The following is a 15334-nucleotide window of genomic DNA, read 5'->3' on the forward strand; positions in this document are numbered from 1 at the left end:
TAAAGGCAATATAAGATAGAGGAGAGTGAGGAAGACTGTTTTATACAAAGGGGGACCAAATATTTGACTTCTGCTCCAGGTGTGGATGCAAGCCACTCTGCTTTGAGCATGAAACCACCATGACATAATTTATGTTCTAAAAGCTCACTCTGGCTGCTGTGTCTGCAATAATTACTAATGAATTATGGAAAATATCCAATGCTACATAGATTACTTACCATTAGGCCGAACTAAAAGCACAAGTTCCCCAGAATGTCTCTCACAACTAGCTTTAATAAACAGGACAACCTGATCATGGGTATGTTCCGCAATATCCCGACCATTGATCAGTACAACTTGGTCCCCTTCGTTCAATCGGGGGACACAGAGGTCAGCCTGTAACGTAATGCAAATAAGGTCTGAGATCTGTACTTGGCTTTCTGAAGATAAAACATAGGAATCAGCAGAATGACAAATACATACAGAAAAGCATATTGTAATCATCTATTTTTAAAAAAAGAAATCTAGTTTTTCCTTGAAGATACTATTTTCCCTATTACCTAAATAATAACACCATTCTCCCTGTACCATGGCTCAGATTTCAGTTACTGTGATTTATTAATTGTGAAAAATTGCATAAAGTACAAACTTTGTTACTAGCTCATCAGTCCACAAACAACTACAGAAATAACAGATAGACATTATTATGGGTGATCAATCACACTACTTCTTTCAAAGTTTGTTGGTGATTTGTGACTGTGCTTCTGTTTATCAGTTTATGTGGAGACAGAAAAGCAGATACTTGTGTTGCTTACTTATCTTCCAGTAATAAATCCAAGTAAAAATGGGCACAAAAGAGGGAAGTTTAGAGTTTTAAAAGTTTAAAGTGTAGCAAAGAAACAAAAAGTAACAGTACAAGTGAAATTCTAATTGAATGTAAATAGAGTTGCATAAGATAAAGTGGATGGTGGAAATAGTAACACTACTACTGTTTGAGAAACTAGCTATAGAGAAAAGAATTTAGTGAAAGTTAACTTATTTATTGACATAAACGATAACTATAGCTGTGATGAGAAGGACAAAGATGGTAAAAAACTTCTCATTTAAGGACACATTTTTCACAACATTGAAATGCAAAGGACAAAATGTTGGAAGTGGATTCATACTTAGAAAGAATTATGACAATTTACCAGTATAAGAAAAAAAAATTCTCACTCCATTTTAGGCTATACAGTAAGAAGGAGACAAGTATTATTTATTTCTGATAAGCTTTCACTTTGATTCTCAACGGAACAGTCACATATAAAGAAATAGAGGATATATAAAGAAATAGAGGTAAAGGGCCTCCCCGGTGGCGCAGCGGTTGAGCGCTGGGTTGCGAAGCTGCCTGCAGCCTCTGCAGCGCCGGTTCAATCCCCGGCTGCTCCCCGACCACCAGAGGCGGGTCCCACATGGCACGCAGACCTCTCCTGCCGCCCGCTGCTCCCCTCAGCAGTGTGCTTTGGTCCTTCTGCCTGCTCTGCTCCCCGCTCTGGCTCTGGTGAATTCTCTCACCCTCCCGCGCTACTGACTGTACCCAGTGCTTGTATAAATAAATAAAAATAAATCTTTAAAAAAAAAAAAAAAAAAGAAATAGAGGTAAAAAAGAGTGTACTGATAATTTTTAAAATTCTTTCTAGATTTCAGACTTCAATCTTGTCCTTGAGTTTTGTGAGATACCTCTATATACAATTATATGATAAATTTTGTATTTATGCATAAGCCAGGGATATTCTGTAAGTATCCAACAAAGTCCTTAAAAAGCAGAATGAAACATATGATATTCTTGATCAATCCTTACTATGATCTTCAAACCAACTTTGAGGTTGCTGCGAAGTACTAAATAAGCATATATATCTTTCTCTCAGGCTACTGGTTCATGCCCTTTCCTAGGACAGAAAGAGTTAAATCATAAAAGGTGCTGACTGAAAGTCCTTGAAGATAGATCATTTAGGTAAGAAAAATCAGAGTTGACAACAATATGTATGGGAATTTAATATTTTTAGATATAATATAAGATCAATAAAGATATAGCACCCACAATTAAAAAAACTGTTCTTATGTTGTGCATTCATAAATGCTAAAGTTGAATGATAGGTACATTATATAGTCCATAAAATGTTTCTCTACTTTCGTTTAGCATGTTTGTAATAGGTTTAAAATATTGTCCATACCAGGGGTGGGGGGGGAGGGGAAATCACTGTTTATCATTTCTGTTTAAAGCAGAATTTTTAAACAAAAATAGGCAAATAGAATGTACATAAACAATTCTAAGTGAAAAAACAAGCAAATGAAAAAGCAAAATGAAAACTACATTTTCTAGATTTTGGTGGTTAAAAGAATAATTATGATAGAATCTGTTAAAAGCACTGAAACTCAGAAATAGCTACTTTGCAAAATCAAAGATTAAAAACTTATAGACAGGGAATAAATAAAAAACTAATCTCCCAACAATTTAAGGGATTCAATCAACAACATTTGACTCTTGATAAATAAAATGATTACATTTCCTTTATTTAAACAAATAAAAAAATAAGACAGTACATATTCTTGAAAATAGGATTTACTTGCAAAATTTAGATAACTCACAGGTGTTCCTGGAGCTACTCGGGACACGATCACAGGCATTTTCTGATCATACCCTCCCTTAAAGACAGAGCAAGTAAACATAGTCAAATATTATCAAAGCAGGAATATTTTTATTTTAAAAGTGAATACAAATTAATTCTAGGTTACCTTAACATTGAATCCAAACCTTCCATTTTCATCAGGTTTCATTCTGATTAGAACTAGATTATCATGTGGAATACCTCCGTTAGGCTTAAAAAGACACAAATAAATAACTTTCAATTTCCATCTATAATCTATCCTGCGGATACACATGAAGCATGCTTTTTGTATGTTAATATTATCTGTAGTATACTAAGAATCATAATTCTAATTAAAATGTTGATTCGGGAAAGTAAGTTTCAACTAATAACCTGCAGCTACCTCAACTAGGATATATTTTCTCATGCCTTCTTGCCACTGTGTGATATACTAAAAGTGGGATGATGAACAGACTTTATGTTAATTGATTTATTAATTGCAATATCCCCTAGAACTTGGCTTTAGCTTTGTACATAGCAAGTGCTCATCAATGTTGGATGAATTCACATTACTACTCTGCTTTTTAAAAATCAGCTTTTTGAGATATTCACATACCATACAGTTTACCCATTTAAGTATATAATACTTCTTACTACAGATAACAGAGTTGTACAAGTATCACTGCCATTTAATTTTAGAACATTTTCATCATTCCCCTCAAAAACCTGGTACCATTTGTAGTCATTCCCCTATTCCTTAAGTCCTATTCATCCATGGTTTAATTTTTTTTATCTGTTCTGGATATTCTACATCTATGAAACCCATAACACACGTTTCATTACTATTGCTTATTTCACTTAACATATTTTATGCCGGCTCTTTGAGGATACTAGCTAATTCTCACTGACCCTTAAAGACACAAGTCAGAAATGATCACTCTAAGAAGTTTTCCCTTACGTCCACAGCTGATTAGTTATTTTCATATCTGACTCCCTATAATCACTTCTAATTACAGAACTTTTACTGCTTTCAAACTGTTTCCCTTCTTGCTTTAGATCCCATCCCTCTTCCACACTCAAGAATATTATAGCAATTCTCCACTCTCTTACATTATCCATTTCTCATATTTTTCTAGGAAATAACCTTATTTCTTTCCGCCATTAGGAAAAAAAGAGCTCTGAAATCCACTCCCACTTTTCTCTTTTTTCTTGCTGTTAAACTTCTTGAAAGTGCTGTCCGTATATGCTGTTTCTATTTTTTCCAATCCCATCATCCTAGAGTCAGGCTATTTTCCCAGATGGAACTGTTGCAGCTAAGGCCATCAAAGATATTCACATTACTAATCCAGTGTTCTCCTTCCTCATCTTATTTGACTTACCAGTAACATCTGACAACGTTGGTCTCTATCTCTGTGGCTGTCTTCCCATAGCCAGCTGTCTAATTTCAGTTGACTAAGATTCAGTTGACTAAGACTGAATCTTTTCAGTCTCCTTTGCTGATACTTTTCATTCCTTTCATATTTACAATGTGGAAGATCAAAGGTTCAATTTCTAGAATCACTTAGATATCTATACATATCTATACATACACACACTAACTTGATGCTTTCTGTCTCATGGTTTAAAATACTGTCTATATGTCATCAACTCTCAATGTTATAGCCACAGTGACTCCCTTGGTGTTCCCTGACCAAATCAGTCATACTCCTATCTTTGTCCCTGTTATTCACTCACCTTCCTGCTCTTCCACTAAATATCTACATGGCTAATCATTAAGTTCATCCCCGGCATACACTATCTAAAATTGTAGCACTCTACACTCGAAATGCCCTATATCCCTTCTGTTTTCTTTTCCCTGGCATTTATACTAGCTAACATGATAGATATGTAAATTATTTACTTTGTTTACTGCTTGTCTTGCCCTTATCCCTAGATTATAAGTTTCTTGAAAGCAGAATTGTTTTTTCTTTCTCATTTTATTCCATTATATCACCAGAGCCTATAATATTGCGTGGTACATACAAGTACTCAACAATTTTGCATGAATGAGCAAACAAAATGAACTAGAAATTATTTAACATATTGCATTATTTTTGTATTCCTACTACCCACTAAAGTTCCTCGAACACAGACTTCAGTAACTGTGAACCAATGACTGAATGCATGAATTAATGACTCATGAGAATTATCACACAGGCAGCACTAAAGTTGTCACTCATTGTTAGAAAGATTCTGATTTATTTCTCACGTGTCTGCGGTGGTGGAACAGTAAGTAAGGGAGAATAGAGTGGCCACCTCTTGCTTTTCAACTTTAGATAATATGGAGAACTATGGGTGAAAAATCGAAAGGACTACAAGTACAATGGCCAACAGAAACTTTTTGTGCTGAATGCTACTAATACATGCTATGGATCTCCTCTATTTCTGTATTTTACTTCATTTCCTGACATCCCTTCAACATTTCCTAAAAAATACCCATGTTTTTGTCTGCCTTTATACTTCTTCATGAATATAGTATCTACTTGAGAAAGTGATGAAAATTCATAAATCAAAGGATTCCAATAATTTACAATTTGTTGTGGTAAAAGCACCACTGCTAAGAAAAAGTACCAAGATAATTCATAAATATATTTTGTAGACCAGAGAGTGATCATGTATTCCAAGGATATATACTTACTTCAAAATGTTGATGAAAACTATAAGTTCTCTGAGTTCAGTGAAATATATAAAATATAAAATTTAATGGCATTTAACGGATTATTAGCATTTGTTTTGGTTATGTGTGTTTTGCAAGACTGAATCACTTAAGTTTATCATGGATTAATTCCTAGAACATTTAACAAGTGACAATAAAAGTGAGTAAGTGATAAGAGGCTTATATCATGGGACAAATCATGAGCAGACTTAAGGTGGAAAAAGAAAGTTTGGTAGTATGACTCACAGATAAAACATGCCAATACACAAAAGAAATTTCATTTATGATTCAACAATTTCAAAGAAATGTGAGAGTATTTGAAGAAACTACTTACAGTAGATTTTTCAGGGGAAGATGGAACATCAAATGTTTCACTGATATTGTTTTCCAGATCTTGCTGAGAATGTGAACAATGAATTTGGTTCCAACTGTTTTTCTTTGATTGTTTGGGTGGTAGAGCTGGAGGCTGTCCATCTCCAGGGGTCTCTTGTGATCTAGATAGGAAAAAAGGGGAAAATTTATTTTGGAAGGTGTCTTAATTGAAAAAAGGAAATCAAGAACCTGCTTTTTAAGGTTTTCAGTAGAGTCATAGGTACTTAAGAAAGCAGGTAAAGAAATCAGAATGCAGAATGAGTCATTCCACAGAAAAAACACCTGGGACAGCCTAGCAAATGTAAATGACTGGCCCAATGTATTTAAAAATAAAACATGATTAATGAAAGTAATGACCTCAACAGTGCAACAAGAATTAGAATCTGAGAAAGGGTGCTGAGATCATCTAAGAGACAACTGGGTAAGAGACTGCCAGAATATGAACGTGAGGGAGAGGAAGCAAACATAAAATTAACATTAAAGAGCATAAGCCTCAATTTATGGAGTTGATACAAAGAGCTAGATATGACAGGGGAAATTTCAAGGTAAAAATTGTAGCTTGCTTTGTTTTAAATTGAAACCTTTAAAAACAAGCATAGCATAAGCAGGAACACTGTGAGTTTTCCACAAAAGGCCAGAAGGGGGAACCAGTGGTTCAACTTGTAGCCTAGGAAACACAGCCATGGAAGTTGTGGTTTAGGAGACTAGACAAAGGGAGAATGGTTCTTGATAGGAGCACTGATCAAAATTAGGATTATCTACCTCTGAGATGGCAAGAGATCCTTTTGGGAAGGAAATAAATGAACTACTGTTGCATTACCAGATGGCAGATAAGACAGATTGGTAGATGTTTTATCAAGCTTTATGGCTGCTGCTATGGTAATCAGGTACAGATTTCATCTGTTTCTGCTTATTTTTGTTGACTGACACCAGATGCCTAACAAACAAGCTGCAAGTTCTTGAGGAAGTGGAACTGTATCATGTTCAAAAATTATTCTCCATTCCTCTCTGGCTGACAAGCAGGCTTGGCCATGTGACTTAAGTCTGAGTAGAAGTGTATATGTCACTTTTGAAAAGAAGCTTTAAATGAGGGGGGGTGCAATTGTATGGGGAATATAACCAAAATGAAAATGCATACATTGTGCAAAAATGAAAAATGATGTAAGAATTATATAAAAAATATTTTAAAAAAAGAAACAAACAGCTTATGATTCATTATTTTTCTCTTTTTCTTTGGCCATGAGGCTAGCAGTCATAATCAAAGTAGGGGCTGCTGTCAGTCAGGGTAATGAAATGAAGATGAAAACAGAGTAGAGCCAGTTGATATGTGATGTATATAAATGTAAGAAAGAAATCATCTCTGTTGTTTTATGACTCTAAGTGGGGTAGTTTGCTACTGAAGCATAAGGTAGCCCAAGATGACTGATACAGAGATTATTACTGCCAGAATGATTTTTGGAGATATATCCTCTCCCTTGGTAGATAAGCTGTGAACTTATTTAGAGGTTTGCTACTAAATACATGATACAGACATGGGTAGCAAAGCTAAAAATCTAATTAATGCCAAGAAAATCAGCTAGGATTAATAATGAATAGTATAACTGTATTGTCTTTTCAGGGAGGTTTCTCCTAAAACAGAAAATTTTATAATCTAATATAAAATGTAACATGAAATAAGGAAATAAACAATGCCTACATAGCTTTCTATATAAAGTCCTCAGGGCACAAAATGCTCTAAATTCTGTTCAATCTGTAAGGACTGCATTAGAGAGTATACATCTCCTTTTTAGCAAAAGTTTCTTTGAGGTCTACCCTGATGGCCAGGGGTTTTACATCACAAACATAAAAGTTTTTATTCTGCTTGTTCCAAATGCCAAGAACCCAAGCCTCTAAGATACAATGCATTCAAGTACTTTTGGTTCAGAAAAATATTCCCACAGGTTAGAATAGACTCATGTACCTCAACCACGGCCTAATGAAAGGAATTAGGGCAGATAAAGATGGAAATCCTTTGCAGAGCCTCACAGATGAGAGTTTTAAAAAGCAGTTGATCAAAAGCACCCAGGGCTTTACAAAAGCCAGAAGTCACTGGACACCACATACATCAATCAACAGGTCTCAACCCTTATTTAGTGCTAAGTTTAACCACACAGGCAAGATGAATAGAAACTTCTTCCTAGTTTTACATACAGTCTTCACACACAGGAAACATTTAGTTTCCAAACTAAGGGGAAGTATAAGGTTAAGACCAGATTAGAATGGAGTCAGAGCAACTTTCCTTATTCTTGGTCCAGCTAACGTCTACATATGTTGCCTAAATATAAAACATGAACAAACTCAAGTTACCCAATCTGCAGTGCAATAACAGTGCCTAACCCAAGGAGTGGGCATATCAGTGGTAATGTCTAGTTATAAGAGAGGGTGAATATTGACATTATAGGACATTTTGCTGAAATTTGGTTTAATTTGAAATTCTAATTTAGGAATTTCACATAAATAGTAAAAAAAGAAAAAAGCTCCGCAAGTGATGCTTATTATGCACTTTTGATTAGAAATCACAGTCTTAGAATAAAAATGGTTGCAAATTCATGGCTTGTGTGAGTCAGTTCTTACCAACATACATTTGGCCCATTAGTGTTTTTGTAAAATGTGCATAAACTAATTATTTTTTTAAAATTACATACAAATCTAGATTTCCAGAATGAGAAATCTGGAAGCTCTGGAAAGAACTGTCCTGTATTACAAGCTGTCAACCACTGGGCAAAGTCAGGTTGTAGCTGCTGCTGTCTTTAGATGAGTCATGGGCATTCCAGTGTCCAGTGTCCAGTGTTACTTGCCAGACTCCAGTGGGTATTCAAGCATAACTTGTCCTTAAACATTCAGCGTCATCAGGAAGACACACAGAGGAAGACAGCCTAACAAGACTTGGGTTGGGTTTAAGTCAAATTCAAAAGAAGAGGTGAGGAGACTGGAGTGCAGACTGAGAGAATTAGTCAAGATATGGCAGAGGAAGTTTGGATATGCAAACATAAGTTTGGATTTTAGCAAGGGGAAACTGAACTTCTCTTACTGCTTTATGTGGCTTTCTGTTTAAACTAACTTCTCAGAGTGCAGAGGACAGGCTCTCCTGATGCCTGTAGAAGGCTAGGTTGGTCTGGGGAAGCATTATAATCAAATTATATATTTTCCCAGTAATCTCAGTAACTGTAATCCCCTTTCTGTTTCCAGATATAATAACCAAATATAATTCACTCACTCTTCTGTGGAGTGAATTCAGTTTAGTAAAAAAAAAAAAAAATTATTAATGTTATTGAGAGTCAAACTGAGGATCTGGGCACAGAGACCATTATCACATTTTTCTGAGTGACTGGTCCCCCTGACCTTGGGGTGTTGGCCTCCCTTTAAATAGCTATGCTACATGTGCAGGAAGTAGACATAGTTGCTTTTTTGTTAGCAAAGGAAAGAAGACATCTAGTTAATTACTAATATTTTCAGTTAAATAAAGGAGGTTGCTCTCTAACATATAAAGTTAATTGATAAAGAAGAAACATTGTTCATAACTTGAATGCAATCCCTGGATTTTACCCAGCTAATCCAACCAGATATATCTGTGCTCGGGAAGATGTAAAGACCAAAGATTATTTGAATATCTCATCACCAAAGTCCCTATAGACGTGAGGACATAGTCAGGCCTCTCACACTCCTTCCTGCAACTCACAGACATGACAGAGGGTAAGGTATATGCACTTTGTGAACACTTCTTGTCAAAGAATTTTTCACAGTGAACAAAAGTCATTTTTCTACTGACTCAACCTCTTGAAGTAGCCCTGGAAGAGTGGAGGTAGACATTTGCCAACACAGCGAATGCAGAGTTTTCTTTATTTGGTCCATCTCTTCCTCTCCCTCTCTCTCTCCAGACACAACACACACACATACACAGTTTATAAAAATAATCGAGGATGTAACAGACTTCTGAATTTATTTTTTGGGCAAGGTTACCAATTACATCTTTAAAACATTTTCCAAAAATTTTAATTCAATTTACTAATCTTCCACATTCTTGGAAGACATTAATATACATCTGATAGGAATGATGCTACCTTTAAAAACTCTTCTTTAAAAAAATGTATTATTTGTAATTGAAGCAACACTATATTATAAGTTTCAAGTGTTCATCATTCTGAGTCAACATGTATATTTACTACATTCAGTTCACTACTAAAAGTCTTATCTTTCGTCATATATTTGTCCCCTTTTTCTTGATTTACACATTATCTTTTCTTTCCCTCTGGAAAGAAGGTCTAACTGGGCTTATAGTCTAAAAGTTTAATTTTGAAAATTCTTATTTCCTAAGAGTTCATGTCCCATTTAACTACAATCACTGGTAACACTGAGTCTTTACTGGGTATTTAACCCTATTATACTTATATTACATAAGATACAGATAAAATTGTGGTCCCATATTTAGGTTTCTTGACACTTTGGCAAACTTACAGTGATACTCTAATTACTAATAAATAATATATAGAATATTTAAAACCACCACCAAACTGAAAAGATTCTGCACAGCAAAAGAAACTATCAGTAAGACAAAATGACATGCAACTGAGTGGAAGAAAATATTTGCACATCATTTATCTGACAAATGGCTGATATCCAAGATAGATAAAGAACTCATAAGCCTCAACAACAACAACAAAGAAGTAACTAGAGTTGGACAGTTCCCCAAAGAACAAATAGATCTACCATATCTTCCAGAAAACTGACTCCTAGGTATCTGTATGAAGAATGACAAAAAGCACTAACTCAAAGGGATATATATACTCCTGTGTTCACTGCAGCACTAGTTACAATAGCCAAGTAATGGAAACAACCTAATTGCCCAAAGGACAGAGGAGTGGATTAGAAAAATGTGGTATATAAATAAGAGACCAGAAAAAGACTAATTGCAATAAAGTAAAAATCAAAATCAACAAGCAACTATATACCAGAGACATACTACAGTGGGGGGAGGGGGAAGAGAGAGTCAGAAAAAGGGGGTGGGAATTGTACGGGGAATATAACCAAAATGAAAATGCATATTATGCAAAAATGAAAAATGATGTAAGAATTATATAAAATAATTTTTTTAAAAAAAGAAAAATGTGGTATATACACACAATGGAATACTATTCAGCTATATAAAAAGAGATGAACTCTTGCAATTTGTGTCAATGAAACTGGAACTGGAGGGGATAATGATAAGAGATACAAGTAAAAAAGGAGAAAGACAAACACCACTTACAGGAAATATAAGAAAAAAGACAAATATCATTTATATGTGGCAATTAAAATGTGCATATTAACTCCCAGGGATATGGTTAATATAACATTGAAAATGTCACATTATTTTATCAGTAGGAATTTATTATAGAATTACAAAGGTCCCAAAATTGAGATTCCTGATTTTAACTGAACTCCAGGTCTCTAATCTTAGCTCCCAAATGCAAGTAATAGAGACTTGCCAGCGAGAAGGATGGCAGGTAAGTACACTGCAGTTTTAGCAGCCCAGGACCTGCAGAGTCTTGCTGTCACAAGTGTGGAATGTTAACATGATGCATCCTAACTCCCCATGACTTCATACCTCCTTCTATCACATCTTCCACTGATTCCTTTACTTTGATGTCCCAGAGAAGCCTAGTATTTACAAAGTCCATAATATATTGCTAGACTTAATCAAAATTGGCATGAGAATGGGTTAAGCTGGATCTGCAGCAATTCTCAGTGCCAGTAGTTCAGAGAGCAGAAGGAACAAAAAGTTTTGAGGACTAAGCAAAAAGAATTAATGAGGTATGAACAAAGCTATAGTGACTCATTAGAATTGGATAGTCCAGGAAAGTGGCTTAGTGAAATGTATTTTAACACTTGGGAATTATGAAGTCTGCATACAGTCTCTTGTGATAAGGAGCCTAAGGATAAAGTTAAGAATTCAGGAAATTCCTCATTGTGTTCAACCAGACATCCATATTTCAGCTATGTTGATAAATAAATGGTTGATAATATGCTTAAAAGTTGCCAGTATATTACCTAAGGCATTCACTGAAATAATTATATAATTATTATGATTAAAACTAAGTACCTTCTCTGTGTTCAACTATATTTAAAATAGTTTAGTTTTAAGAACTAAAACTCAGATCTTCCTACCTGACCTAGCTATCAGAACTTTGTATGCAGGACAAAGCTTTATTGGGTGTTTTTGTTTTTTTAGAGAAATATTTTGAGAATTTAGAGAAATATTTTGCAACTCGAAATCCACAGTTTTAGTTTTACATTGGCCAAATGTGGGGAAAAAAAGAATCCGTTGGATTAAACACAGATCATTTCTATACATATTTAAGTCGATCTTGAAATCATTTTCCTGCTCGCCACAACATACCTACCCCTCTTTTTGGGGGGTGAACAGCTTCCCTTTTTTTGAGTGAGTATAGGAACTTTAAGGTGAAATCTGAGTTCTGATTTTAATCACTGGGTAATGTCTCCTGCTGCACAAAGAGAAAACACTACTAACTTGCAAGTGTGTTTATTTTGTAAACAAATAGGAAATTGTAGTGTTTCATAAAGCATTGAGTTAAGTGGTCAAGATTTTATTTTTTATTATGATACAGATTATTAAAGGTAGCAACAGAAAGCTGCTTTGAGTGCAAAATAATTTTTTTTCTGCTATTGTTGAAGTGTTTGTAATGACATTTAAGGCTAATTGAAATGAAATCAGGTAGGTTTTGCCCCTAGATTGATGGTTTCAACATTTTTTCATTATTTTATAATATTTTGCCCTGTCAACAGCAAAATGTACTTAAATGTAGTATTTTCATCATGCGATCTTCACTTAATATTTTTCCAAATTGTGAAAGATTAGCAAGTAATTTGTGAGTAAAAAAATGCACTAATAAGAAAGTTGGGCATTGGAACACTTTTAGAATTATATTCCCATTGCTCTTTTCTTAACATCCAAAAGTTAACACTGGCTGTAATTTGTCCACAAAAGTTTTTATCTTTTACATTGTAATCCACATCTATATCTATATATAATGGGGATTATAATTTTAAAAATGGGCAGAAGAGCTAAATAGACAAAACGTCTCAAAAGATATACAGATGGCCAACGGGCACATAAAAAAATTTTCAACACCGGGCCTCCCTGGTGGCGCAGCGGTTGAGCGCTGGGTTGCAAAGCTGCCCGCAGCCTCTGCAGCGCCGGTTCGATCCCCGGCTGCACCCCGGCCACCGGAGGAGGGTCCCACATGGCGCGCAGACCTCTCCTGCCGCCCGCTGCTCCCCTCAGCAGTGTACTTCGGTCCTTCTGCCTGCTCTGCTCCCCGCTCTGGCTCTGGTGAATTCTCTCACCCTCCCGCGCTTCTGACTGTACCCAGTGCTTGTATATATAAATAAATAAATAAATAAATAAATAAATAAATAAATCTTTAACAAACAAAAAAGAACAATTAAAAAAAAATTTTTCAACACCACTTATCACCAGGGAAATGCAAATCAAAATCACAATGAGCCACCACCTCACACCTGTAAGAATGGCCTATAACAAAAAGATCAAAAAGAACAAGTGCTGGTGAGTTTGTGGAGAAAAAGAAACCTCTTATAATGCTGTTGTTGGGACTGTGGACTGATCCAATTCTATGGAGGTTTCTCAAAAGAATACAAGATCTGTCTTATGACCCAGCAATTCCACTCTTAAGTATCTACCTGAAGAATATAAAAACACCAATTCAAAAAGCAATATGCATTCCTATGTTCATTGCAGCACTATTTACAATATGGAACTATGAAATTACCTAAGTACCCAAAAACCAATGAATGGATCAGGAAGATGTGGTATATATATATATATATATATACACACACACACACACAATGGAATACAACTCAACTGTCAAAAAGATAAACTCTTAACATTTGTGACAACATGGATGGACCTGGAGAGCATTAAACTAAGTGACATAATTCAGAAGGAGAAAGACAAATGCCAGATGGTGTCACTTACACTTGGAATATAGAGAAACAAAACAAAAGGTCAGATAAAACCAAACCAACAACAACCCTGAGAAATCTGACAGTAGGAATGAGGCTACAAGAAGGGGAAGGGGAGAAGTGAGAACCGAGTCTGGGTGGAGCACAGTGAACTATAGTGGAGGATGGGCGTTTTGGTGGTGGGAGTGGTGTGGTAACACCTAAAAAGGGAAATTCTATCCTTCTAAAACACAAATAATGTTGTAAACCAATGGTATCTCAATAAAAAAACAAATAGAGGATTACATAACTTTCCTAGTTCATTGAGGTCTCTTGAATAGAACAGTGATGAATATTCATAACTATTCCAATTCAAAAATAAGAATATGAAAAAGCTGACTGTAAATAATACAAATTATTATTAATCAGTCTACCATTAAGCTTATCTTTTCAAAACTTAATTATTCTTCAGGTTGAAACTAGCTGAATTCCAAATGTAGTGTTACGATTTAAAACTGAATGCAAACACATAAGTCTCATAAAATATATGTCCAAGAAGAAAGATACAAGCATTTGAAATTCTTCGTCACTATGGAGGGGAAGAAAAACTTTGCACAGTTCCAATTTGTTCTGAACTTGATTCTCCATATCTAGTCAGGAAAAGAGAATAAATGTATTTTGAGGAAGTAAATGATTTTTTTTTTTGTTTATGAGTCTATAAAAGTTACAAGTAGAAATATTCAATTCTGTGTGTACATATGGGTCACTCTGTGAAGAGTTGTTCAAAAAATAGATTAAAGTAGGTTGGGTAGGCCTTGGGAGTTATGTATTTTGTACGAGTTGAAAGTTTTTGATTTTTAAATTTAATCAATCAACATTTCAAATATGTCTTTAATAGCTATACCTACTGAAGTTTCAGAATTAGAAAATATATGCTTATTATTAAAACTGAAACAAAAAGTTTAAAAACATAACTTCTCAAAGTAATAAAATACTAAATTTCCATCAATCCTATCTTGTGTCAACTCATTCTCCACAGGTGTTATTGTGCAACATAAATATTCCCTAGTCCTGCATTTTGTGTGTGTGTATATATATATATATATAGATATATAGATATATAGATATATAGATATATAGAATATATATATATATTCCCTAGTCCTTTATAATGTGTATATACAATCAAGACGTTTTATTAACATTTTTACCAAGACTGATTTTATACTTGCTTAGTAGCTTAGCTGTTCTTCCTTGCTTGGCACTATACCAACGACAATCATGGCTCTTATATATCTAGTTACATTTTTCCATAATTGCTTTGTAGATCATTTTATCTATTCTTCCATCCACCATCACTCTCAGACTCAGCTTTTATTTAACTCTGGTCACATTTACTATATCACATATCCCGACCTCCTCAACAATAATGAAGCTTCTTACCTATCTATGTATCTTGTAATATATTTTACTTTTTTTCTAATTTGCATGCTATTTTTACTTGTATTTGATATAACTGCATTATACAAACCAATAAATGAAGATAATGCACACCAATATGAGGATAAATATGCTGTGTATTAAACTGAAGGGGTATAAATACTGGATTATGAAACTGAATTTATGTTATCAGTACATAATATGAAATAGAGTTGAATTT

General features: G+C 34.7%; 1 protein-coding gene across 4 annotated transcripts in view; it reads right to left on the reverse strand.

Moving 5' to 3' along the window:
* The window catches only part of PTPN4 (protein tyrosine phosphatase non-receptor type 4), a 160515-nt gene that overhangs the window by 21396 nt on the left and 123785 nt on the right, over window positions 1-15334 (reverse strand). For all 4 annotated transcript variants that reach the window (XM_037523229.2, XM_037523228.2, XM_054699631.1 and 1 more), the window contains 4 exons: window positions 5636-5795; window positions 2755-2838; window positions 2608-2664; window positions 219-375 (listed from right to left, as the gene is read on the reverse strand). In XM_037523229.2, the coding sequence (XP_037379126.1) occupies window positions 219-375; window positions 2608-2664; window positions 2755-2838; window positions 5636-5795 (458 nt within the window). The remainder of the gene's footprint in view (window positions 1-218; window positions 376-2607; window positions 2665-2754; window positions 2839-5635; window positions 5796-15334) is intronic.

The sequence above is a fragment of the Talpa occidentalis genome, unplaced genomic scaffold, assembly GCF_014898055.3.
Source record: "Talpa occidentalis isolate TD23 unplaced genomic scaffold, MPIMG_talOcc4v2.1 talOcc4.3, whole genome shotgun sequence".
Taxonomy (NCBI): domain Eukaryota; kingdom Metazoa; phylum Chordata; class Mammalia; order Eulipotyphla; family Talpidae; genus Talpa; species Talpa occidentalis.